The sequence below is a fragment of the Leptinotarsa decemlineata genome, unplaced genomic scaffold, assembly GCF_025532065.1.
Source record: "Leptinotarsa decemlineata unplaced genomic scaffold, Ldec_3_MD MMD2_tig00026328_RagTag_RagTag, whole genome shotgun sequence".
NCBI lineage: Eukaryota > Metazoa > Arthropoda > Insecta > Coleoptera > Chrysomelidae > Leptinotarsa > Leptinotarsa decemlineata.
In genome coordinates this window covers 18,057,612-18,083,326 of record NW_027412688.1, presented here as the reverse complement: position 1 = coordinate 18,083,326, position 25,715 = coordinate 18,057,612, and the positions used below count along the sequence as shown (strand labels likewise).

Sequence of the window (25,715 nt, the reverse complement as noted above, 5' to 3'; positions counted from 1 at the left end):
AAACCTGTGGACAAACAAGTTCAGTTCTAGTTTAGGAATATATCTAAACATATATTTTTCCTTTAGATAAATTCTAGACTCGGGTACTTCCAATTACTAAAACATCCAAGAATAGTAACTCCTCGTTGTTTTCAATTCAATATGTGAAGTTAATATTGAAGGATCTGTTGTTGGGATATCCAAAGACCTCTACCTTAGATTTCTTTGTGTCAAAAATCGTAAATAATTCATCTATGTATCGGAACCCAGTCCGTGGAAAGTAATCTACCTACTCTTTTGCTTTCAATTCAAATCGGCTCATAAATAGATGTCTGTAGAAAAATTTGATGAACTGGAAGCAATTCTGTTGTATGTATGTCTTCGATAACTCCTTCACTGAGACCATTGACCCTAAGAAAACCCTCGAATAAAAGTAACATTTTGTTGATAATAATAATAATGTAACAAGCCGAGTTCGTTCAGCTGTAAGCTGCTTAAAAGGTTTTTATATTACGTTACAGATAATAATAATCAACACTGAAATAATGAAAATAATTTAAAGCTGAACAGAGAAAATCGATGTAAACGTGATCAATAGCAAAATTAAATGATAATAAAAGTATCTATGTATAAACAAATAACATTTTTGGAAATCATGAACACTACCAAAAACAGTCGATCTTATACATACCTAGATTACATTTAGTTGAATCATTGCCTTAAAGTTTTGCAAGGTAATGTCTTTCATTTCAGCAGGTAAGTTATTGTGTATTTTAGCTGCATTGTAGGAGAAACTTCTCGTATGAAGCAGTAGCGTGTCCAGAAATACGCAGAACATGTATGACGTGTTTTCTTTTGAGACAGTGGATCTAACTTTTTTCATGGATAAGGGAAATTACCGATCTCGAAACTTCATGAGTGAAGGTGAGGATATATTTTTCTCGTATTTGCTTCATGTGCAAAGAGCTAGAGTCCTCAAAGGAAGGACTGATGTGATTCGCTCTCAGTAAGGCAGGTCCGTAGACATCGCAGTAAGACACCCTTGTGAATATCAGGCTTTCACATAACCTCAATCTCAAGCGTATAAAAAGCAATTGCCTGTATGGAAATAGTTGCTGTGGTGCACTGTGGGATATTTTGCATAGGTAACTGATGTGTTTATTGAATCTAAGATCGATATCTAGCAAAAAAACCCAAATTTTTACTATCAAACACAAACAATAGGATCGTTATTGATATACATCGAAAAAGATTTTCGAGTTACAAAAAGCATCACTTGAGATTTTGAACCTTGTTTCATAATGCTTATAATTAGTCATATTCATCGTTTACCTGCTGTCCAAGTTCAGTACTTGGTACAGTATGTAATTGTTTTTGAAATTTTACCTGTTATCTCATTTACCATTAATCAATTGAGTAAGGTAACTAATACTGTTGCATATTAAAAGGTTTTCCGCCTACCTCTATCCAAAGTATACATTTCCTGGCCTCATTGTAGGGAGCAAAATCGTACTTTTCCTCACTAGGGAGAAAAAGTAAAAGTGACGTCATGGTACGTAATCAATGAAATAATTTATACGGCATTGACAAACTAAACTATATTCTATTATATAAAGTTTACCGTTTATTTATAGAACAACCTATATTTTGCAATATGGTATAAATTAGTAGGTATTTTAATTTAACGATTTTTTCATTGATAATTTGTTAGATTCATAGATCCATCCGGTTTTCGAATTTATGACAAATTTTATAGCATGCTATGGTCGTTTGACAGTTTCAAAGTGTGATTCACCATACATAATAGGTATATCTGTAAAATATTAAGAATATTTTAAAAATGACTGATTCAAGCGATTTTGAAGATATAAATAATACACCACCGGATATTTTGGAACAAGTTAATGTAACGGTACAATCTTAATTGCCCCAAAAATCTAAAGATAAATACGAAAAACAATATTTACATTTCTAGCGATGGGCCGAAGAAAAGCATATTCGTATTTACTCAGAAAATGTTATGTTGGGATATTTTTCGATATTAGCAAATACACTAAAAGCCTCTACATTGTGGTCCAAGTATTCGATGCTACGTACCATGCTTCAAATAAAAGAAAATATAGATATTAAATACCCAAAATTAATTACTTTCTTGAAAAGGCAAAACCAAGGATATAAACCTAATAAGGCAAAAACCTTCTCAAGAGAGGAACTAAATAAATTTTTATTAGAAGCCCCCGATAATAATTATTTATTAATGAAGGTAAGATATTTTCGAGAAGTAAATATATTTAAAAATAAAAGTTAAATATTATAATAGAGCTAAAGCTTTATGCTATGATTCCGCAAAAGTAGTTTATTAGGCTCAGTAGCGCAGTGAGTGCACCGCTCATTATTCATGACGGCCTTGTAGTTTTTGGTTCGAATTCCAGCGTCGACAGTTTTTTTTTCTTTTTTTTGAATTATTTTTTTTTGTTTTGTAGGTTCTCCTCATTTTTGGAATTTCAGGAGCATGCAGGTGTGACGAGCTCCTTAAAATGGCCACTACAGATATTGAAGATAAAGGTTCAATATTAATAGTAAATATACCAAATTCTAAAACAAATATTCAGAGAACGTTTGTAATCAATGCTTCACTGGGGAATGGCCCTAATTATATTGATATTTATAGAAAATATATATCGTTACGCCCTAAAATAGATCAGACACGTTTATTTGTCTGCTATAGAGCAGGAAAATGTATCAACCAAATGGTTGGGAAAAATACTATAGCTAAAATTCCTACAAAAATTGCAGAATTTTTAAAACTGCATAATGCCATAAATTATACCGGGCATAGTTTCAGAAGAACCTTGGCAAGTTTACTTGCAAATTCTGGAGGAGACATTCTTACTTTAAAGCAACACGGAGGTTGGAAGTCTACAAATATCGCTGAAGGATATGTGCAGCAATCTCTTGCAAAAAAGCAAAAAATTATGGGAGTCACTAAAGTTAATGAAACTGATTGTAATCAGCCAAGTACGAGTATTTCCGAGGGATACCAGCTGTATAATAATATAGTTAGTGAAAATATCACGAAAACTGCGTTGGATCCAGCTCTCAGTTCTAGTGGTAATCAAATAACCACTGCTCAAATCTGCACGTTTAACATCACTATAAATAATTACTCTAGCAGAAATTAAAAATATGTAGGATGCAAGTATGAAAATACCGTCCCTATGAGTTATACTGTACCTACTTCTCAGTTTTAGTTCTTTAATAAATTTTGTTTGTAAGTTTCATAAATAAATTATTTTTGGTAGTTTCATAAATAAATTATTTAAAAATTTGAGGGAGGCGGAAAAATCATATGTATAACATGGGGGTAAAGTGAATTTTCCTCCCTTGAATGATTACTGCCCGACGCGTAGCGGGCAGTAATCATGAACTAAATAATGAAGTTTACTCCCGAGAATGAAGTTTACTGCCCGACGCGTAGCGGAGGGCAGTAAACTTCATTCTCGGGAGGAAAAGTAACACTTTCCTCCCTTGTTATACAAATAGCTATTATTCTGGTTCAAGGTTTGTACTGTTCCGGATCGTCCAAAAATAGTGAGTCAGCTGTGGACTGAAAAGGTTTACGCGACAACATGCTCAGTATTCAGTTGGGTGATTGTTTTCTGACTGTCAGGAACAGTCCGGGTAGATAACCAGAACAGGTCTAAAAATTATAGTCCAGTGTGTACTATTATTACCGATGAAGCTACGGTGTTAGCAAAACACGTCTAGGATAAAAAAATGTGAAAATTGTATTATCGTCATGAATAGTGTCATTGATTTTCATCAAGTGATGGGTTAGTCCAATCATAATTATTAACAATAAACAAACCATAGTTAACCTTGTTGGTGACTACATCACTGATCTAAATTAAAAGTATCTAATAAATTAGATAATAAATTACTTATTTATAAGTAGTAAATTACTTAATTTATTACCTAATAAATTAGGTAATAAATTACTTTTATGATATCCTGTGAGCAAATCAACGTTGAGATCTACAATGCTGAAAATACCACTTTCAGATCCTCTGATTCACTCTAACTGTTCATCAAGAAAGCTGAGGGTGGATGGTAAACAACGGATATACTTGTTGTCTTATGTTTATATTTGAAGGATAGCCACAACTTTAGAAAATGAACTGTGGGCTTTTCAAATTGCTTCTGATGTAAAAAGCTACGCCACCTTCTCTAATTCTTCTATCAGCACAAAACAATTTGAAGCCGTTGATTTCTATACTACCTGAGTCCATTGAGTCGCCAAACCATGTTTCACCCAATGCAACAATATCAGTATCATTATTTAAAAAAAAACAAAATACGGGCTAGTGAGCATGTTCGAATAGAACCTGAGGTACCAAAAGTTTCATCTCCTGCTGCGGCAGACACCATGTGCGTTTACTGCGACAATGAAATTTATATCTCGTAACGAATGATTGTTCGTTACTGATGAATCTGAATGGAACAGCGTTTATCTTTCACCAATTCAATTTAAAAGTTATGGAAAGCTTCATCTTACCATTCATCCCATTTCCCCATAGCAACAAGCTTAATATGGTTTGGAGAGATCTGCGAAAAAGTTTGACCAAAACCACAAAGACCCAATAATTTCTGCACTTATTTTACGCTACTATGGCGCTGCTAATCGTTGATGGCCTGAACTCTATTTGGATTAGGTATCTTTTCGTGCACAATCGATATACACAGAAAAATGATTTTCCTCCTAGAAAAACGTTTTTACAGTTTTTCAGTCAAACTTGTTTGATGAAGTCTAGGCGACACCTTATTCAAATGTACCAAATGATCCAGGGACATTACCAACAAATAATCAATATATGTTGAAAGGTAATAATTTCATCCATCTCCAAAAATAACTCTGGTATGTATTTCTCCTACTATAAAATCTGTGTGTATGCGATCCTATCTCGAATTTCGATATGAATATGACATGTCCATTTTCCACAAAAACATTATATGTTGAGGGACTGAATTGGATTCAATTGTTTGGAGTAACGTACAATCGAGTTCAATCACATAATTCAAATGGGCCGCTGAAATTAGATACGGACGAATAAAAAATTCAATGGAATTTTTAAATTAAATTGTCAACTCAGTACAACCTGGTGTGTCCTAAAAAACCTTTCTTGTATTTATTCAATACACGTAGGAAACATGTCCATTTCACATTAGAAATATAACACCGAGAGAGAATTATTCGAAAAAGTTATTGATAATATTGTTACGTTTTTCTCTGTAGGTTTATCAATAATTGACTACACTGTATAATAATCAATCTTAACCTTATTTCACATTAAATACAACAAAACACTCCAACTTAAACAATTATTCAAATTGAATAGATACTTGATGAAAATCCTTATTAAAAAACTAATCAATACAGTTTATTGTATGATTTTCACTATAAAAGGGTTTTACAAAAACCCAAGTTTATGCTTGAGGAAGCTATTGTATAGCAAAACACGTGTCGCGGTTTTTGTAAAACCCTTTTATAGTGAAAATCATACAATAAACTGTATTGATAAGTTTTTTACTTATTCAAATGTCGCCTTGTTAGATCGCTCCGCTTATCGCATTGTCACTTCCACTTGACTGTCCCGATAGGCGAGTGGATCGCGTTTATATTTGGCAATCGAAGGCGGTAGAAAATTAATCGGAATTGTATGGAAGCCGGTGGCATGATGCTCGCCACATCTAGAACGGCGGCGAACATCGATCATTCAGGAAACGTCGGTTGGACTAGGCGCGCTAGTAGCCACCTCACAATTGGTTTATGGCTACCAGTGGCGGCCGGTGATTTTCTTTTGGGCATGATTTACAACACTACCCCTTCCCTGAGGTTGTTCGCTCCAAACAACATTCCAGGAAGGAACATCACGGACTCGTGTACGGACTCTCTATGTGGAGAACTTTAGACTTGCTTCTGGGTGACAATTGGATTCTGTACATCAGATACTTAAAATTTTTGGTTACCAAGTAAGGTCCTTGCCATGGTCTCTGCAACTTGAGACACAAACTTTTCTGACGTTCGGATTGGTAAGGCCACATTGCTCTCCTTGAAGCTCACTGCCAGCGACTTTTTTGACAAATCTTATCTTCATCCTGTCGCTAGAAAGCTGTAGTTTGGATCCGTCAAATTTGTGTACAATTTTCAGTCTCTCCTTCAGGTCATTCACATAGTCTGAAATAGGTACCTCTTGATAATTATCAGATAGGCTGCCACACAATACATCTATCGGAAGTTTCAGTTCTCGACCAGATAACAACATGGATGGTAACGTATTCAAAAAACAATTTATTGTGAGATTTTCACTAAGCAGTTTTACAAAAAAGCAACACGTGTTACGCCATACAATGGCTTCTTCGGACGTGTCTTTACTAAGCCATTGTATGACGAAACACGTGCTGTGATTTTGTAAAACTGTTTAGTGAAAATCTCACTATAAAATATTTTTTGAATACGTTTAGTTATGGATTTTCATCAAGTATCGGCCAATTCCATTATAGAACATGGATGGTGTGTAACCTGTCGCATCATGTTGAGAGCTCCTGTATGCCAAGAGAAAAAGAGGAACCAATTCGTTTTCGGAGACAAACATCGAGATGTAGTTATTTACGGTACTATTATGCCTCTCAACCATTCCATCGGACTGCGAGTGAAGAGCAGTTGTTCTTCTCTTCTTTATTCCCAACAAAATCATCATTTCCTTCCATAAATCCAATTCGAAGTTGCGGCCCTGCGTATCTGGAATTACGTTCTGCAACAGGGTTTTTACCACCGTTTTAGCCTCTTGGTTGGGTAAGGCTACTACTTCAGGCCATTTGGAAAAGTAGTCCATCACAACCATAAGGTACTTGTTACTGGATGTGGTCATAGGGAGTGGTCCCAAAATGTCTACTGCGATTATCTCGAAAGGGCACTCACTGTGGTACTTCTTCAACTTTCCTCTTTGCCTTGTCCTCAGACCTTTTCTCGAAGAGCACAGGTCAGAATGCTTACACCTCTCTTCCACGTCTCGACGGCAATTGACCCAATAGTACCTCTCATACACTCTCGCTATAGTTCTATTCACTCCGAAATGCCCTCCAGTGCAACCATCGTGGAGCTATTCGAGTATATTGGGGATACACGACTTTGGAACGACCATCTGAAATTTGTTGGTCCTTCCATCCGGGCTTTTCCATTTCCACTGAGTAGGTCATCTCTAATGGAGTCCCATTGGAGCCAGTAACCCCTTACTTGCTGGCCATGCTTGGAAATGTCTTGCCTTTCCGGACTCGCTCTCCTTTGTCAATCCATTCTTGTACAATTTTCAAAACTTTTAAATTATACCGTCAACAGACATACTGCACCCATCAATAGGACCGACTTAGCTTTTTCCATAGGATGAAAATATTACATTTTTCTGCTGGCCATGGTAGAGGGGTTAGTCTTTTTCTTAGTGATATTCGTCAGTTAACTTCGAGAGCGCGTTGAATAAAAAGCTAAACAACATGGAAGCTAATTATTCGGGAACCGTGAAGCATCCGAAACTGACAGCATTAAATAGAAATGAAAAAACAATTCTTATGAATGTTTATAGTTCTTTAAGAATACAATATCCGCCCGAAATAAAAAGTAAAGTGGAAGTAGTACAAAAATATGCGAGTATGACCGGTGTCAATAGATCAAGTTTTAGAATTCTTAGGGTACTCCAGGAAAACAACAGATTTTTGGAGCCGAAAGCTTTTCGAAGTTCTTTGTCACTTTGTCATTCTTTGTCACTATTTTAATGTCTTTGTCACTTTGTCACTATTTTAATGGCTCCTTAGCGGCGTCATCAAGGGGTATGCATGTAGAAATATCTCAGTGACTTTGTGGATGAATTGCAGTGCCATTTGCTTGAGACCACTATGTTGCTTTCTTTAATGTAGCGGCATACACTGTGATACCGGCATGTTCGCATTCTTGAAATTCTTTCACTCTCACACAATACCGAATGTACTATAGCTGATCAGGCCCGAATCCAGCCGGGGCCTATGCCCCAAGCGGCAAGTTCATAGGATGGCCAAATTCACAATTAACAATGGACAACTCATCATTTACTTAACTTTAACCCACACTAGGTACGAACATTATTATTCGCGAGGTGCACAGGCATAGTTCAAAATACGCCCCCGCTTGCCGCCAGGAGTCGCGGCAGCGATTTAGTACTTGTATACTATTTCGTACTTTACGAGCATATCAGATATTGGACAATGTCGAGGCCAATCTTATAATAATGGGTCCAACATGGCCGGCATCTATGAAGGAGTACAAGTCAGAATTGCAGAAAGGAATGAGCTGGCCGAGTTCGTACCGTGTTTGGCTCACTCCTCAAATCTTGTTGGTGTTCATACTACCAGGAAGCTGTTTAAAAACAAATCTGTTTTTCCGTTAATCAGCTGCCGCCCCCATACGAACGACAACTCTCAGAAGTTGAGAAACTTGTGCGAGCTGAGGAATAACGAGGTCTTTTAACGTGTGATTCCTAACCTATTTGGACTGATTCGAAAAGTATATTGCTTTTTTGTTGGCTCCACTTCTAGGTGGAAATCAATCGAGTGAAAAACATCTCGATGAGATGTGTGAAGACGAATTACAAACACTCCAACCTGTTTTACTATTTTCTAAAGAAATAATGATGGTATTTGATCGAATTATATCAGAAATTAAAAAGAGTTTTAATTGTGCTACCATGCTGAATTTGAATTTTGATTTTCTTGATGCTACTAATTTGAAAATTTCAACTGAAGAACTGCAAAAGTATGGAGCAGATCAGGCTCGAAAATACGAGCGAGATTTAAACACCGTTAAATTCTGTCAGGAACTCTACGGTAAAGAGCAAGCTCCACTTTTATTTGATGATATAGAAAATGCTAACAGTTTCTATATCTTGGAGCAGATCTATGAGCATTATTTACATGATGCTTTTCCTAATATTTGTGTTGCATTTGTATCCAATCCAATATATTGCTCGACGACACCACACTTTTCTCGTTATTCCATTTGAATTCTAGGACATCGGCTGCAGATGCACATCTTCACCGGCAGCAGGAGGTTGCATATCTTAATTAGGATCTAGAAATTGGGGTGAAAGTAATCAGGTTCAATTCAATGCTACGAAAACCCAGGCATCGGTTTTCTTCAAAAAGATAAATGAATGTCTCCGAACCGGAGATGATAATGTCAGGACAGACAATTCCGCTTTCTGCTTCGATAAGTTTGTTCTGGGTTAAAATGGACACCAAATCCAAAATGCCTTGGAACGACCATGTCGCTGGAATTGCAAAGGCTGCTTGTCAAAAGCTTGGAACACTGTTTCAAACCAGAAAACTGTACATACCTCAGGAACTTTTGATGCTTCATAGTGTTAGTAATTTGATCTTAAAAAAATTGCTCTTCGAATTTACTCTACCCTTCTTATTTTAACAAACTGTAACTGATTGCATGGTCCTCTGTCGTCTCCTTTTGGCTCTTTGCCCTGTGTGTAGAAGTCGCAGCGTACTTCTTTGGCTTTGCGGCCGTTTAGGCACTGTTTCTTGTTTTATTTTCCGGCAAGCATGGGTTGCAGTACCGGAAACTTCACTAGAAGCGCCTGCAGCTACCCTAAGGCCGTTGGGAGACCTTTGGGAGAGCTGCAGGCGTTCTCTGACGATGAGACGGCCCTCGCATACGAGACGTCGCTCCTGATTGAGTTTCTTCCGACAGGCCTTGGGTTTGTGGTCTGTCTGTTTTCGTTCGGCCTATCTGAGACCCTTTTGATTTCAGGGCGTTCTGGGCACCCATGGAAGCTTGCTGGGTGTTCTCCCTTGCAGTTAAAGCATCGCAAGGGCGAGTTTTTAGACCTTTTGCATTCCTTGGTCATGTGCCGTCCGGCACATCTAACGCAGGCTGGAACTGCTTTACATCAGTTGCGTTGCGTGTGACCGAACTTTTGGCATCTGTAACATTGCCCTGCTCGGTTTCTCGGCTTCTGTGTTTCGGCGCTTACACGCACGTTATGAATTTTGGTGGTCTCTAATATTTTGTTTTGGCTCCTTGGAACTAAAACAAGCACGAACGGTATCGGTACCTTGTTAGCTTTACTCAGGCGGGATACGGAAAGAATCTCAAATCCTTTGCCCTGGAGTTCAGTCTTGATGTCGTCACACTCTATGGATTCCGCTTTTCGTTGTATAGGTGTGGTAGGGTATTTTCTCTTGATCGAGGATCCGAGTAATTCTCCTATAATCATCTATATATTTAAGGTGGACTTTAATTCCATATGTTGTGTTCACCGCCCGCAATATGGAGATGTTTTGCGCAGCAGCAATCGTGTTAAAAGCTTTCCACTTTTCTTTTACGCGGATGGTTATGGGTGGAGGCTTATCCGCTTTTTGCGTGTTTCTGCCCGGTCATTTTTCGAGGCGTCTGTTACTAGTTCTTCGTTGCCTACTTCCATTGAGTCAGGTGGCGGGACTTCTGTTTCCTCTTTATTTGCCGACTCAGTTTTCTGAGTGGGCTTTTGAATTTGATCTTCCAGTGCTACGCCCTGCTTTTGTGATAAGGCGGGTGTAGTTTTATTTGATTTTAGCTTATTGGTCCATTTAGTCTGGGAAAAACCTGGTTTTACCTGTTTGATTTGTTGAGCCGTTTCTGTTTTTTTTGGGGCCTTTGCCGTTTGGCTTTCTTCGCCTGACATAATATCGTCGCTGTCCAGATCGCTGATGTCGGAGTCGATAAGACGATGAATTAGAGGTTTTCTGTTTCTCAAATTCAAGTCCATTCTCTTTGCAAATAATTTATATGCTTCCACTAGTTCGGTACTACTTATTTCATAGTATTCTATAATAGTTGATATTATAGCCAGACCCGCTTCTTTTGGCTTTTTACGAACTTTCGTAAAATTGAGAATCGTTTCTATAACTTGTTCCATCTCGAAAGATAGATGCTACACTTCGAAATTAGCACAACGAAAATTAGTCAACTTGACAGCTGTCTGAACTGTTTTGCACCGCCTGATCCGGGTCTGTAGCTGATATATTTGGTGGAACCGCAGTACCGTATCCACGAATTTTTTTTTTGGGTATTGTTATCAATTTATTTTCAGGAATGGTTTATAAGTTTTTATTTTTGGGATCTAACGCGGTTTCATACACCCTTAAGAAATCAATCGATAATATTTTTATCACATGACGAAAATACGCATTTTAACGACTTGAAATGATTGAGGAAGAACAATTTCATATTAAAATTTGAAAGCCCCCTTTAGTACCCAAGCAATAAAAATGAGGGGTATTATTTTCTTTTTCTTTATTTTCCGTGATTTGTTACCGTACAATTTGTGAAATGGTGGAAACATTAATACCTGGGTAACTCAGCAGAAAACTCAATATTGAATAAATACAACAAAATAATTTATCACCTATCTAAAGTATTATGTTCAGTCACACCCCTCAAAAAAAATATCTGGAGGATCATTAATAATATTTATCAGTTATAAAATTCAATTTATGATTTGTTGATGTGGCCGAAGGTAGGTTTCTCAATTTAAGGCATTTTCCAGTTCCCTCGTCATTTTGTTTTTACCAGTAATTGAGCAAAATATTCTTGATACTATCAAGTCCAAGAAAAATAACCATAGTTAGCATGCATTTGATATGGACATTACAATTATTATAGAAACTATAGATATTATTCTTGAACCACTTACAAATTTAGTTTAGTGCAGTCAAAATTCATCTTACAATGGCTTTAGAGGAACTGGAATATCACTTATTGAGTGTTATCTCAAACAGTGCTACCAACAAGTCTCTTATGGTGGTAATACTTCTGAAAAAATGTAGGTCGCCTTTGATGTACCCCAATGCTCTGTTTTCGGACATCTCAATAAATGTTTCTTATTCACGGAGCAGACTCTGTTTCTTTAGAGGGTAGAGCTGATGAGTGGTTTCACAAAAGCAAACTCAAAACAAATTATAGTGAAACACAAAATATTGTAATGTCTACAAATGTCTTCTATAAAGTCTAGTGTAAAGTTATTAGGCATTGCATTGGATGAAATATTAAGTGAAGGCACTGAGAAAAAACTTGCTTATTTGTTTTTCTTCTCAAGCAGTCCAGGAACGTTATCGATGCATCAACAATGGATATTGTATATCTTCTAGAGAACATTGAACCCTCTCATGGCACACGGTATAATGCTTCTGCCAACCATTTTGAAGAGTTAGAGTTACAATTTGCTCACAAATCCTATAATAGCCTAGAGGTTTGTGACATTCACAACTTCCCCACAGGCACTATGCAAATACGAACAACCTGTTTCAAACTTTCTGTATATACATTCTGTATATCTATTCAAAATACTTTGTCAGTAAGTTAAAAATCTTAGTTTGAATAAATTTACAAGAAAAAGCAATACCTCCTCAAATACTAATTCTATTTCCTTGAAGAATTTCAATAGGCCAATATTTAATATATTATACACTAAATTAAGCACATTATGTAAGTTTTTTGTTTCATTTCATTCATACTCATTCGTATTTTTGAACTATCCAATTGTCTGTCTTTATTTATAACTTTTATAACATGCATTGTTTATCCTTACTTACTTGTGGACTACATGTGTAAGTTCTACTTGTTTTCTTAAAATATTTATTCAGTGCATAGCATACAAAAAAAATGCATGGGAAAAGTATTACTTGGATATTATTTTCCATAGGAACCAACAGCAGAATCAACAGTTATATGTTCAAGTTTTGGTTTGATGAATTGATTATGTGGTGTTACAACTCCAAAAAATATTACACACACCGAAGTGATTCTGATTGGTCTCAAGTGCTTCCATCTAGAAAAATTTCTGGACATCTCCATTTGGAATACCCTGTATAGATGAAATGAGTAAGAAATCTAAACAATATATGGTTCATAATTTGATATGTTCGAGACTATAGAAAATGCTTTCATTTTTAATTTATTTATTTTCAAGATTTTTATATAAATAAATCATTTAACACTTAATCAAAGAATAAATCAACAAACCTGGAATGAAATACGGAGAATTGGTGGTACATTTTGATACAAAAGCAACTGGCAGAATTAATCAAAACCTCTAATTGAATACTTGTGTATTTTAGTGATTCTGCTTTCATCAATAAAAATGAAAAAGTATATTGAAAATGATTTTCTACACTTCACCTAAAGTAAGTGGAAGTAAAAAAACCAAAAATGTTAACACATTAGTTCAAATCAAAATAAATCATTTTTTACTATTGCACAGTGTTTTATAAACAGTCAACTTAGATATGTGCTTGGCACACATAAACTTGTTGAGTTTAAATATGTACAGTCAATGTTTTCAGAACAGTAGTTTCTGAAAAACTTGATATAATGGGAATTATTTTTCGTTTGCATTCAAATCATTTAAATTGTACATATGGTTTCTTATCTGTGAAAAAATTTTTCAGTATGAAAACCTGGCCAAACGCTATTGTTAAGATAGCTAAAGTCTCCACTATAGACCAGTATAAGACTCTTTCATTCAAATCCTCAGCACGTTTCCTTCCCTGAGCCTCCCTCAGACGATGATGCGTCTGATAGTCCAAAATGCTACTCAATGACTTGTGGATTTCTTGGGCTGAAGATTCTAACTGTAAAAAAATTATATATTGAATTGGTAAATATTTGTTCCAAAGACTGTCTCTAATTTTTGAAAAATGTTTAAAATAGACTTTCATATTCTTGTCATAAATCTGAAGTCAAAACTGGGAGCTCCAATGTACTTTCAGAGATAGACTCACTTAAAAGTTGAAACATCGACTATTTCAGGAACTTAATTACTAACTAACTAAAAGCACTAGAAAGGAATATTTACTATAGATTTTTGAATATTAACTTCTTACCTGAGTAAGAACTGTAGCGTGTTCACCCATACCAGGCAAGGGCTGCTCATCGCCCACTTGGAAATCCATATATACAAGTTTGTGTGAAAATGTAGAAAATTCATTACTAAAGCACACTTTATAGATGCCCGACGTTTGAGCTACAAATGTATGAGAATCAAATTGCATTTTGACCTGTTTGTACAAAATATTTCCTTTTGGATCTTCCAAAATTACACCTACATCATACTGGCCACCAGTTACAACCTTAAAAAAGGAAAAATCAATAGTAAAAAATAAGGTACCAAAATCACTACTTTGTCATTAAATACCTGAAACTCGAGTGTACAACTAGTATTCTTATTAATCTCCTCGTAAAAACAATCTTTGGCACTATCTGGCAATTCAAAAGTTAATTCCGTGGATAAACTGTATTGCATAAGTCCGAAAAATAGAATGATCACCCAGGAAAAATTTTCCATTTTTGGTTGAACCTAAACCTTTTGTTCAATGGACCTAATTTCAGATATTTTTTAAAAACATAATTGTTATTCAAAGTTTCTTCAATTTGCTACCCCCACAAATATGTGTGGATTTTGTGAGTAATGACGTTTCGATTTTAAAGATAATTTAGCTAGGCTATGATGTGGAATTCCGAATTTCATCTGTCATCAGGGTTGCCACTCGATACCTTATTTTCGTACTGAAATTTAGATAATTTAGTTGTAAATTCAGCAATTTCGCAACTTTTATGTGATGGAATTGGAGTTAGCCGATACTTAATGGAAATCCATAACTCAAGTAACACTTGAGATTTTCACCAAACGATTCTCAAAACTGCAACACGTATTCTTGTATGAACATGCCTGAGGAAGCTGTTGTATAGTGAAACACGTGTTCTGGTTTTGTTAACGGTTCATTGAAAATCGCACAATGAAGTGTTTTGTTTGTGCGCATATATCAAGGTCAATTTTCAGAGGCTTGCTTAGACTCTTAGATTTAAAACCCAAGTTTTACAACTGAACGGTCTTCGGCCTAAAAAAAAATCTGTTCAAAATCTGTTTTTCCGTTAATCAGTTGTCGTCCCCCATACGAACGACAACTCTCAGAAGTTGAGAAACTTGTGCGAGCTAAGGACTAACGAAGTCTTACCTTTCAACGTGTGATTCCTAACTCGGTTGCAGAATCATCCCACATTCAACCAGATGAATTATCTCGAGAAAAATATCTGGTCGAGGCGGGAATCGAAGCCACGGCCTTCCGATCGTTAGTCGGGTGCACTACCACCACGGCCAATTCCACAACTAGAAGTTGTGGAATGGAAGTCAATGGAAGTTCAACATAAGTACAGAATAATCGAATTATGGAAGAGAAATAGATTATGCTTTGGCATAACAACCAAAGAATACAAAGCCCATGGAAGCTCAGAAGTGGCATTTTCGTGTCACGTTATATTAAACAAACTAAAAACTAATCACAATATTGAAAACTGACATCTAATACATGACGCAAACTGGCAATTGTTGAAAACAGAAATTTCGTGCTCTGATTGGTTGTCCGTAAGGTATAGTTCCGCAAGAGATGAAACATGACCATCTGTTACGTTACGGATACGTCGTTGCGTTTGCGGAGTGGTATTTATAAATGAAAGCATGTTAATCTGAACTTTTATGTTTTTACGGAACGGTGGGCGTTAGCGGTACGGTTGCATTACGTAATCTATAAATCAACCTTTATTGGATTTCACACAAATATCACATGATTCAACTCTCACTACAAAAGTTTTGGGAATTGGTTTTATCATTGACATATTCAATTATTCGCCGACATTTCAATGCAAAACTTTGACCTTGAAGAATGCACCGCCACCTTGCGACAATGGTCCGCTCGAATAAAACTGGAAACGAAGCTCGTTAAAGAAGAAGAAAATTTTCACCCAGCATAAGGGGCCAGTGGAAAGTGGTAATATTTTCAAGAAAAAAATTGTACAACCTGAACGATAGGCTTTATGAATTTTAAGTGAAATAAAGAAGTCTTAAAATGTGGGACTCCACAATGTTTTTAAGCACCCTAACCCCAAAGTTCTACGTAGCTTTAACGGGAACATCATCTCTTATTTCAGGACTGATTTTGATTTTTGAATGGTGGTATTTTAGGAAATATGGTACTTCTTTTATCGAACAAGTTTCTATAAACCATATTAGTCCATGGATCAGTGGTGATTATGGAGAGAATAGCTCTGCAAATAATGGAAATGCCACTACTACTCAACCGCCAGTACCAGAGTGTAAGGTTTGGAGAAATCCTTTCAACTTATATCGCGGCGCAGAGTATCAAAGGTTTTATTGGGCAACCAACAAAGAGCCTCTCACGTACTATGATATGAATTTGTCAGCACAGGATCACCAAACGTTTTTTACTTGTGAAGCTGATGCTGGTAAGGCTGAGTATGAAATAATGCAGACCGCTTGGAGAGAAAGAAATCCTGCAGTTCGTTTGAAGGCTGCACACAATGCTATTGAAAAGAATCCTGAATGTGCTCCAGCCTACATCCTTTTAGCAGAAGAAGAAGCAACAACAATCGTAGAAGCAGAGAAAATTCTCAAACATGCTCTTAAGGTTGCCGAGACTAATTATAGAAAATCCCAATCTTTACAGGTTAGCAACTTTCCATCTACCAACAAAATATATGCAAAAGATCCATTCTCTTCCCATTCAAAATGTGTAATGAATACATGTTTACTTTTAATAAGCAGATTATTCATAAAAATGTGTCAAAATTTCTGCAGAGATTTGAAATTTTGTAGAAAATTATATAGAAGACCAGAAGCTACATACATTTTACTTCGTTCTTATTGATTGCTGCTCTTGAAAAATATTGCTTCACCCTTAAAATAGAAACAATTAATGAATATCAAGTAAAACGGAAAAAATATTTGAAATTTTGTTACCCAAGGTTATTTGGGATGTGCAAGTCTTGAAAGTCATTGTGAAATTCCTGATAGAGATGACAGGATTTTTCAACTGAATCAATGAATAAATCCTTCAAATAGGATTTATCATGAAATGCAAATTTTCCAAATGTCTTCCTTTATGATATTGGCCAGTTACAGCCAATTTTTTATGTAAGCCTTGTCAGATACTATGATTATTAGCCTCATCTTCTGGATGTAGCATAATCATATTTCCCTCAACGGAATGAATAATATGCAAGACATTTTTCATTAGTCATCAAATTTTAACCTTTCCCTGCATCTACATCTTTAAAATACTTTTATATGTTCGCGAATGTATAACAGACTGTACTAAGAACTCATTCTATCATAGCTACCCAACTCGATATGCAGAGGAGTTGAGCATTCCTAAACATAAAACTATAAAATTCGAACATTCTCCCAAATATATGGGAATAAAATTATTCAATCGGTTACCAGACCATTTCAAACAGATGAAGACTGTAGCATTTAAAAAAGCAGTTAAAACATTGCTTCTTTCTAAGGCCTACTATAGTATTGGCGAATTTCTCTCGGACCATCTCGACTGAATGGGTTCATGCGGCTTTGGCATGACGTATTCAATTTTTATAACTACAATTGTTTTAATTTTTGTTATTCTGACTTATTTGTATGAATTTTTATTGTATTATTTTTATCTACTGATCTACAATTTTATCGTTTGATGTGATTTTTATCTGCTTAATACTGACCTATCCTATACGTTTGTCAACGTCTTTGAGGATGAATAAATATTATTATTATTATTATTATTATCCTTTTGCTTTAGGGTTGAATCATATTTTATTATCTTGTAGAATATAATGTAAATACATCTTGGTCATGAAAGTCAAAATGAACATTTATTGATTGATAAATTCAAAAAGTGAATGTTAAAGAAAATAGTGACAATTACTGAAGTCAGAAAATTCGTTTTTACAAATTACCCAATGGAAATAATTCAAGAATACATGGGGAAATGCATGTCCATTTCACCAACCAAGTTGGCATCTTTAGAGATGAACTAGACAGTATTTTTCAGATTGATGACATTTGATATTGTCAGTAATGAACTTCTTGAAAAAAATTGGAAAGGAATTTGAATATTATTGATGATGATTCACTCATGCTAAGTTTTATAAAAATAGAATATATCTTTTCATTCATTCATAATTGTCAAATTATGGACCTCTTCAATTTAGAATGCCTTTTGAATTCAAAAAACAGTTGATAATAATGACAGTCATTCAATGCCTAAAATAATGATAATCTTAATATATAAATGAGGTTTATGTTATGGGTCGTTTAATTATAATAATTGTACAATTCTATGAAGTGTTAACCTTTTTTATTTCTTACAGCACCAAGGTAGTATAATGGAAGCTCAACACAGAAGAGATACCAATGTTCTTATTTACATCAAGAGACGCCTAGCTATGTGTGCCAGAAAATTAGGCAAACTCAAAGAAGCTGTCAAAATGTTCCGTGATCTGACAAAGGAAGTTCCACCAATCATGAACGTACTGAATATTCATGAGAACTTAATTGAAGCCTTATTAGAAATGCAAGCATATGCGGATGTTCAAGCTGTTTTGGCAAAGTATGATGACATATCTTTACCTAAATCAGCTACAATATGCTATACTGCAGCTCTATTAAAGGCTAGAGTTGTAGCTGATAAATTCTCCCCTGATATAGCCAGTAAAAGGGGGTTGAGCCCTGCTGAAATGGCCGCAGTTGAAGCAATACATAGAGCAGTGGAGTTCAACCCCCATGTTCCAAAGTATTTGCTAGAAATGAAACAGCTGATAATGCCACCTGAGCATGTGTTAAAACGAGGGGATTCAGAAGCTCTGGCTTATGCCTTTTTTCATTTGTCTCACTGGAAAGCTGTAGAAGGTGCCCTCAATCTGCTTCATTGCACTTGGGAAGGCACATTCAGAATGCTTCCCTATCCTCTAGAGAGGGGTCATCTCTTTTATCCTTATCCTTCATGCACTGAGTGTGCAGATAGGGAATTACTGCCAGCTTTTCATGAGGTTTCAGTTTACCCTAAAAAAGAGTTACCCTTTTTCATAATATTTACAGCAGGTCTGTGTTCATTTACAGCACTTTTAGCACTTCTAACACATCAGTATCCAGATTTGATGGGGGTTTTTGCCAAGGCGATTATGGGATGGATGTCCATGCCAATTTATTATTTGTATGAGAAGATAGAAGGAGTTTTACCTTCTAATTTGCTTCAACAACTGATAAGGATCTGATTTGATTATTTGACATATTCTGTATTCTTTGTATATTAGAATAGGAATTTTTATTTATTGTTCGTATATTTTTTTGTGTAATTAGATGTGGTTGAATAAATTTACTAGCAACTTCACCATTGCAACTGATTTCTCTTTTAAAATAAACACGGTATTAGGGTTGTATTAGGGTTCGCTATTTGAATGATGTTCGATTTGTAAAAATGTAATTTCACAGTTGAGACTTGAAAAGTTATATGGAGGGTTCAGAAAACAAGTGAACCAAGTCCACTTTAGCTACTTTTGAGCTACAGAGGTTTATAGTTAACGCTTCATAACAAAATTACCTGTTACCATTTTTTTAAAGTATATATTAAATTTAAAAATATCAAGGATTAACTTAGATATTTAAATGCATATAATGGCCAAATTTCATGTTATTACGCCAAAAATCACAAAATAGTGGACTTGGTTCAAATGTATTCTGAAGAATTTTAGGAAGATAATGAACCAACTCCTTGTGTTGTTAATACATTTTATTTTTACATTTTCTTAGAGGTCAAATTATAAATATTAAAATAAAATATCACTTCTAAGTTATAGGAAAAGTTAATTGACATAAAAAAACTCATCATCACTGTCATTTCCTTCAGTTGCTTCGTCGTTCTGGGTTCGACGAGTTGCCTGATTCCCTGGAAGATTTCTGAAGTATCCATGGTGAATAGGGGGTATGTAAGGCAGTAGAGACAACATGTCCTCCTTTTTTTTAAAAGCCATTTGTCTTCTGGTTGGGTAAAGCTGACCCTGCTGTACAGTCAATAACTTTTGCACTTTCAAGGGTCTTCCAGGTCTACGGTTACTGGTTTTTTTCGATATATCCAAGGTTCGGAACCCCGAAATTTCACTGAAAGATTCTTTTATTTTTATTTGGAAGGGTGCTCCTTTTTCAAACCTCAACCACCGTATCTCAAGCCAATTGATTTTTTTACCTTCAGTGTCCTTTTTCCTGTTTGTGATTGAATCTTCAAGGGGTTTTGTGCTCAAAAACTCTTCTCGTTGTAGTTTTACAACTTCAAACTGCGGCTTTTTATTTTTTGCAGTTTTAATGATGATGTTGTACCAGTCATCAGGCACATAGATGGTCCCATGTTTCTTGCTTGCTCTCTCTATTATACCGAATTCAGTATCATTAGGAAGGAATGAGTGGCCTGGTATCATAAATTTTAAATCAATGGTTTCAACATCCAATAGAGGATCTTGAACAAGTTTCAGTAGAGTAAGACTAGTTTTTATATTCCTGTTTTGCCCAGTGCATGAGTCAGAAAACAGAACAATGTGTTTGTATGTCCTGGAATGTTCATACAAATGTTTCCGAAGGCATGAAGCTATATCTTCAGAACCCCTTCCACCATAAGTCTCATCCCAGACGTGCATATAGGCAGTGTTGTTGTTGAAACAATGAATACCAAAGTTGTAGACATAAAGATTTCTCTTATAGTAGGCAATTGAAGTTGTGAGCTTAGGGAAAGGCAAGGCCTTTTGAAGGTCAAATGTGCAAATATATTTATCCTGCGAGGCTTCTGCAGCATCTTTTTTCAGTTCTGCGCGCGCTTGTTCTGCTCGCCTAAGGTGCAGTTCTCGTTCTGCCTTTAGGTCGGCTGTCTTTTTCTCATTAGTTTCAGCACTAATTTTTTGAAATAACTTGTCACAGTTGCTGCAAGTGTCCTTTGAAGGAGGTTTAAAGTGCAAGTTAAATTTTTGCACTTGGTAGTAATATTTTTCTTTCACAGGACTTTTGTTCTCACTTTCACATTTCTGTTTGTACAAATCATACATTTTTTTAATACTCAAATCTGGACTTAAGTACCTTTTGTTTTCGTTGTCCTTTCTTGTGTAATGGCTTTGGTAGCAGGGAAATGACTTTATATGCCCAACAACATCTGAGTCGTCAATTTTACGCGACGATGCTTTTCCCCTTAAGTCAAGAACAGCAGCAACTTCTGTTTTATTCAAACATCTGTATAATCTTCCCCAACTTATTTGTAACATGGCAAAAAAGTAGGTCTTACAAACCCTCACCTGATTATTTTGTTCATCTGTAATAGCATATTGATACACCTTTGATTTTGCTTCTCCTGAGCCGTCTCTTGACCGACGCCTACTGACAGTTGAGGCCTTAACTAAGCCCCTCAAAAAACAGTTTTGTTTTGAATAATCTGCTAGTTTCCAAAATGAATTAAAAAAAGATTTCAATGTATCTTCAGAAAGGAACTTCTCACGGCACTTTCTGGGGCATTTACAGTCATATCCAGAGGGAAATATCTTTGCTGGCGTTACCTTATTACTGCGAGATGTGTACTCTTTACCGCTGTTACGATTCGACTTCCTCTTGTTGATTTTCCAGTTTTCAAAGTTCCTCGGGCGCTTTCTTCCTCAGGAAATATTTTCATTTTCCCCATCTGAATGGTCAGAGGGAGGAATGATGATGGCATGAGTGTTCGAGGCAGGTACGATGATGTCACCTGGAGCTGCAGGCTCCCTTGATGTACTGGGTTCAGCAAGATCATAAGAAATGTGTTCCTTCAGCAGGTTCTTAGGCGGACGCCTCCGTTTCGATCTGGCCGACAGAACAGTCTTGTCGTCAGATGAACTATCACAGTCTAAAAAAGAAAAATATATAAAATTAGATGTTTACTGCAATGGGGCCTTTTAACACAAGCCTGCAAATTTGAACTTTTTGAAAAATACAAGAGACTTCTTTGGTGATCTATACGTTATTTGGTATGCTGGTTTCGAAAATAGCCTCCATTTCCCCCCATCACGTCAGGTTTTTTTGAAAGTATCACATAATTATAGTTATAATTATAACATTGTATTTACCTGTGTCAAATTCGTTTGGCGACCACTCTTCATCTGATCCAGATGAAATATCCATCACGTAACACAACTAGCCAACAAAAATAATTCGTATAAACTGCCAAAAGCTGTAAATAAAGGGATTAAGGACGTCAACACAGAGCTGTACACAGTAAACAACCATCACATGGACAGTCCATAACCTCCCGAACTGTTTACTCTCACATCAGCTGTTTTATCAAAACAAAATGATGGAAATATAGGTTTAGATACCCGGAATACCACCTATGCAGGTTTTCATTGAAAATCTAAAAGCTAACACGAATTTTTCCCACGATCTGGCAACTATGCATGGACTTGGTTCATCAGTATTCTGAAAGAAAATAACAATCTTTCACTAAACAGTAGAACTTCCTGCTGCCTAGCGGATATTATCAGAACTAGGACTTGGTTCATTATTACACTGAAATTTTACATAGTTGGAGCATGTTATAGCGTTGCTAACTCAAAAATGACCAAAAGTGGACTTGGTTCACTTGTATTCTGAACCCTCCATATGATACCCTGAGTAACTATTTTGAATCATCCTAGAATCGTTTGAATGCGAACCAGAATACACCTATCATTGCATTTGCACTAGAATGATAATCGATTCAAAGGATGTGTTTTCAAAGGATAACTATCATGAGTACTTCCCTTGTTAACGTTTATCTTACTGATGCATGGTATACTATAATGTGGCAAGGCAAAATATTTAAAAATTTTCTTGTATTTTTAACATTAATATCAAGAGTTCAAAATTATTGGATATGATCCTGCCAAAAATATGAATATATACTTTTCAACATAGTAATGCCCATTCGCATTTTCGTTTTTACCATAAGAGCACACTGAACCCGTGCTCAGAGCCCCCGATCTCACGGGAACGATAAAATTCACTTTTCAAGTTTACCGATAGCGCCAAAACTGAAATTTTGAGTTTAAATGACTGAATGAAAAATTCCTCCGAGATGTTTCATATTCCAGAAAACAATAATGAAAATTCCGACATGTTCTTGGTTTCGAAAATACTGGAGAAGAAATTAGGTGTGCAATTTTGTTGCATACAAAATTTCTTGGCTCTCAGTAATGAGATCCGATATTTCCAACAGAAGCAGTTTGAAGAAATTATCAGTAGTACCTGTTCTGGTAACAGCCATTGGAGACATATTGATAGTCTATGGAGAGGCTAAAGTGAGACTGAAGCTTGGAAACTGCGAAATAGAAACTAAAGTAGTAGTGGCCAACATCGTCGACGAGTTTATTTTGAGACTAGACATCATGCCCTTCTATGGATTCGTGGTGAACATAAGGAATAAACTGTTGAAAGTAGGAAATGAGGAAATTTTGCTCGACGTGCCCTCTCAGCCTTATGACAGCGCCAAGGTGGTTATACTGGAAGATTTCAGAATCTCTCCCAATTCCGAGAAAATTATTCAAGCGGAAATTGCTGGACCTGGCGACTTGGGTATCATGTCTGACAATTTTGTTAGACATGATAAGGTAGCGGACAGAGACTCCTTTATGGACAGCTTTGATAGGGAGATAAGCTCACCTACCTCCCGCCGCTTCGAGTTCCCTCTGACCCGAAGGGTAGCAACATGTAAGGGTTTCTTATGTAAAGGATACGCATAGAAAATCTGGGGTATCACCTGACCATGGTGTAATACGGTGATTAACAGCCTCTGAAGGGGACACTACCTTCATGACGAGGCAAGAGATTATTTTAGCGCAGAAGGACGATATGGTCTTGAAAACTGTACGGGGATGGATTGACAAAATAGTGAGGCCGGAATGGCAGGAGATCTTCATGTACGGTCAGCAGGAAAAGGGTTACTGGCTCCAATGGGACTCCATCTGCGTTCGAGATGGCCTACTCACTCAGAAATGGGAAAGCCCGGATGAAAAAACCCACAAGTTACAGATAATCCTTTCAGAGACGTGTATCCCGAATATACTCGAACAGCTCCACGATGGTCGCACCGGAGGGCATTTTGGAGTAAGTAGAACTCTAGCGAGAGTGCGTGAGAGAGGTATTATTGGGTCAATTGCCGTCGAGACGTGAAAGAGTAGTGTAAGCGCTGTGACCTGTGCTCTTCGAGAAAGGGTCCGAAGACAAAGCAAAGAGGAAAGTTGAAGCAGTACCTCAGTGGGATCCATTTCTGGGGAATCGCAGTTGACATTCTGGGACCACTGACCACTCCTTATGACCACGTTCGGTAACAAGAATGGTTGTGATGAACTATTTCTTCAAATGGTCTGGAGTAGTAGCCTTACCCAACCAAGAGGCTAAAATGCTGGCAGAAGCCTTGTTGTAGAACGCAATTTCAGACACGGGGTACCCCAGGAACTACACTCGGATCAAGGCCGCAACTTCGAATCGGATTTATGGAAAGAAAGGATGACTTTGTTGCGAATAAAGATGACAAGAACAACTGCTCTTCACCCACAATTCGATGGAATGGTCAAGAGGCATAATCTCGATGTTTGCCTCCGAAAACCAAAAAGAGACTGATATGAATTGGTTCCTATTATTCTGTTGGCATACGCAGGAGCTCTCAACATGATGCGATAGGTCACATACCATTCATGTTGTTAACTGGCGAGAACTGAAGCTTCCCATAGATGTATTGTGTGGTAGCCCATCCGAGGATTCTCAAGAGTATGCGAATGACCTAAAGGAGAGACGCAAATTTGACAGATCTAAATTACAGCTTTCCAGTGAGAGGATGAAGATAAGATTTGACAAAAAGTCGCTACCAGCGAGATTCAAGGAGGGCAACTTTGGCGAGGACCTTACTTGGTAACCAAAAAGATAAACGATCTGGTGTACAGAATCCAATTATCACCCAGAAGCAAGCTTAAAGTGGTTCACATAGAGAGACTGTGTCCTTACATGGGTCGTGATGTTTCCTTTTGGAAACATAAGGGCGAACAAGCTCAGGGAAGGGGGCAGTGTTGTAAATCATGACCTAAAGAAAGTAACGCCGGCCACCACTGGTAGCAATAAACCAATTGTGACGTGGCGAAGAGCGCGCTCAGTTCGACCGACATTTCGCGGGTGTTCGCACCGAATCGATAGAATTCCCGGCGAATATTCTATCGACTTCGATGGAATTCCGAGGAATGTTCTGGCGCCTTCAATTGCCAAATATAAGCGCCATCTACTTGCTCATCGAAACAGTCAAGTGGAAGTTACAGTGCGGTACGATCTAGTAAGGCGATAGACATTCTAGTATACAAGCCAGGCAGTATATTTTGTCACTCATTTCCTCTCGAACGATAACGTATAGAATGCTTAGAGATAGTCGTGCACTGAGGCCTCGTAGCGTCAGCTGGCGCTCGGTGGGTGGATAGGGCCGTAGTAGCCGCCCACTCATGTAAAAAAATGTTTTCAATCATTTCCTCCCGTCTGAAAATTTGTAAAACGACAGTTTACAAAATCATCAGTGATTTCCTCTTAGTTAAAAATTTGTCAGATGATAGTTGAATATGCTAGTTTGATTTAAAAAAACGTCAGTTGGCTCTATGTTGGTGGAAAGGTCGTCAGCTGATGGTGTAGAAGGTGCGGCGCGGGAGCCAGGCGTGAGCACTAATCGACTAATTGAATACGTCAGCTGACGGGTTTTCCTCCTTCATATTGCCAGCTGATTTTTTTATTATTAATAAT

At 36.8% G+C, this 25,715-nt stretch overlaps 4 protein-coding genes and 1 long non-coding RNA gene across 5 annotated transcripts; 2 read left to right on the top strand and 3 right to left on the bottom strand.

The window, feature by feature from the left end:
• The first annotated feature begins 1,611 nt into the window (after nt 1–1,611).
• On the top strand, nt 1,612–3,379 carry LOC141485445 (uncharacterized). The gene is made up of 2 exons (XM_074182198.1): nt 1,612–2,242; nt 2,463–3,379. Exons 1-2 carry the CDS (start codon nt 2,000–2,002, stop codon nt 3,159–3,161), a joined length of 942 nt encoding a protein of 313 aa, XP_074038299.1. The 5' UTR covers nt 1,612–1,999; the 3' UTR covers nt 3,162–3,379.
• Nucleotides 3,380–12,994: 9,615 nt separating this feature from the next.
• Nucleotides 12,995–14,556, bottom strand: p24-1 (transmembrane emp24 domain-containing protein). Its single transcript, XM_023161498.2, has 3 exons — nt 14,247–14,556; nt 13,936–14,181; nt 12,995–13,683 (listed from the first exon to the last, which is right to left on the bottom strand). The coding sequence occupies exons 1-3, from the start codon at nt 14,394–14,396 to the stop codon at nt 13,453–13,455; spliced, it is 627 nt and encodes a 208-aa protein (XP_023017266.2). The 5' UTR covers nt 14,397–14,556; the 3' UTR covers nt 12,995–13,452.
• Nucleotides 14,557–15,801: 1,245 nt separating this feature from the next.
• LOC111506431 (protein ST7 homolog) lies at nt 15,802–19,287 on the top strand. The gene is made up of 2 exons (XM_023161497.2): nt 15,802–16,572; nt 18,269–19,287. The coding sequence occupies exons 1-2, from the start codon at nt 15,955–15,957 to the stop codon at nt 19,169–19,171; spliced, it is 1,521 nt and encodes a 506-aa protein (XP_023017265.1). The 5' UTR covers nt 15,802–15,954; the 3' UTR covers nt 19,172–19,287.
• On the bottom strand, nt 16,485–17,117 carry LOC141485628 (uncharacterized). The gene is made up of 2 exons (XR_012467313.1): nt 16,866–17,117; nt 16,485–16,802 (listed from the first exon to the last, which is right to left on the bottom strand). It is a non-coding gene; the product is annotated as an uncharacterized lncRNA (long non-coding RNA).
• A 143-nt stretch (nt 19,288–19,430) lies between the features above and the next one.
• On the bottom strand, nt 19,431–22,575 carry LOC141485627 (uncharacterized). Its single transcript, XM_074182659.1, has 2 exons — nt 22,031–22,575; nt 19,431–21,810 (listed from the first exon to the last, which is right to left on the bottom strand). Exon 2 carries the CDS (start codon nt 21,197–21,199, stop codon nt 19,760–19,762), a length of 1,440 nt encoding a protein of 479 aa, XP_074038760.1. The 5' UTR covers nt 21,200–21,810; nt 22,031–22,575; the 3' UTR covers nt 19,431–19,759.
• Between the last annotated feature and the right edge of the window lie 3,140 nt (nt 22,576–25,715).

What these genes read in the sequence shown, in the direction of transcription:
- LOC141485445 (XM_074182198.1), top strand. Translation starts at nt 2,000, where the DNA reads ATGTTGGGATATTTTTCGATATTAGCAAATACACTAAAAGCCTCTACA. An exon ending in ATAATTATTTATTAATGAAG is followed by an intron (nt 2,243 to 2,462) that starts GTAAGATATTTT and finishes TTTGTTTTGTAG; the next exon opens with GTTCTCCTCATTTTTGGAAT.
- p24-1 (XM_023161498.2), bottom strand. Translation starts at nt 14,396, where the DNA reads ATGGAAAATTTTTCCTGGGTGATCATTCTATTTTTCGGACTTATGCAA. An exon ending in GTTGTACACTCGAGTTTCAG is followed by an intron (nt 14,182 to 14,246) that starts GTATTTAATGAC and finishes TCCTTTTTTAAG; the next exon opens with GTTGTAACTGGTGGCCAGTA. An exon ending in ACGCTACAGTTCTTACTCAG is followed by an intron (nt 13,684 to 13,935) that starts GTAAGAAGTTAA and finishes ATTTTTTTACAG; the next exon opens with TTAGAATCTTCAGCCCAAGA.
- LOC111506431 (XM_023161497.2), top strand. Translation starts at nt 15,955, where the DNA reads ATGTGGGACTCCACAATGTTTTTAAGCACCCTAACCCCAAAGTTCTAC. An exon ending in GAAAATCCCAATCTTTACAG is followed by an intron (nt 16,573 to 18,268) that starts GTTAGCAACTTT and finishes TATTTCTTACAG; the next exon opens with CACCAAGGTAGTATAATGGA.
- LOC141485627 (XM_074182659.1), bottom strand. Translation starts at nt 21,199, where the DNA reads ATGTTACAAATAAGTTGGGGAAGATTATACAGATGTTTGAATAAAACA.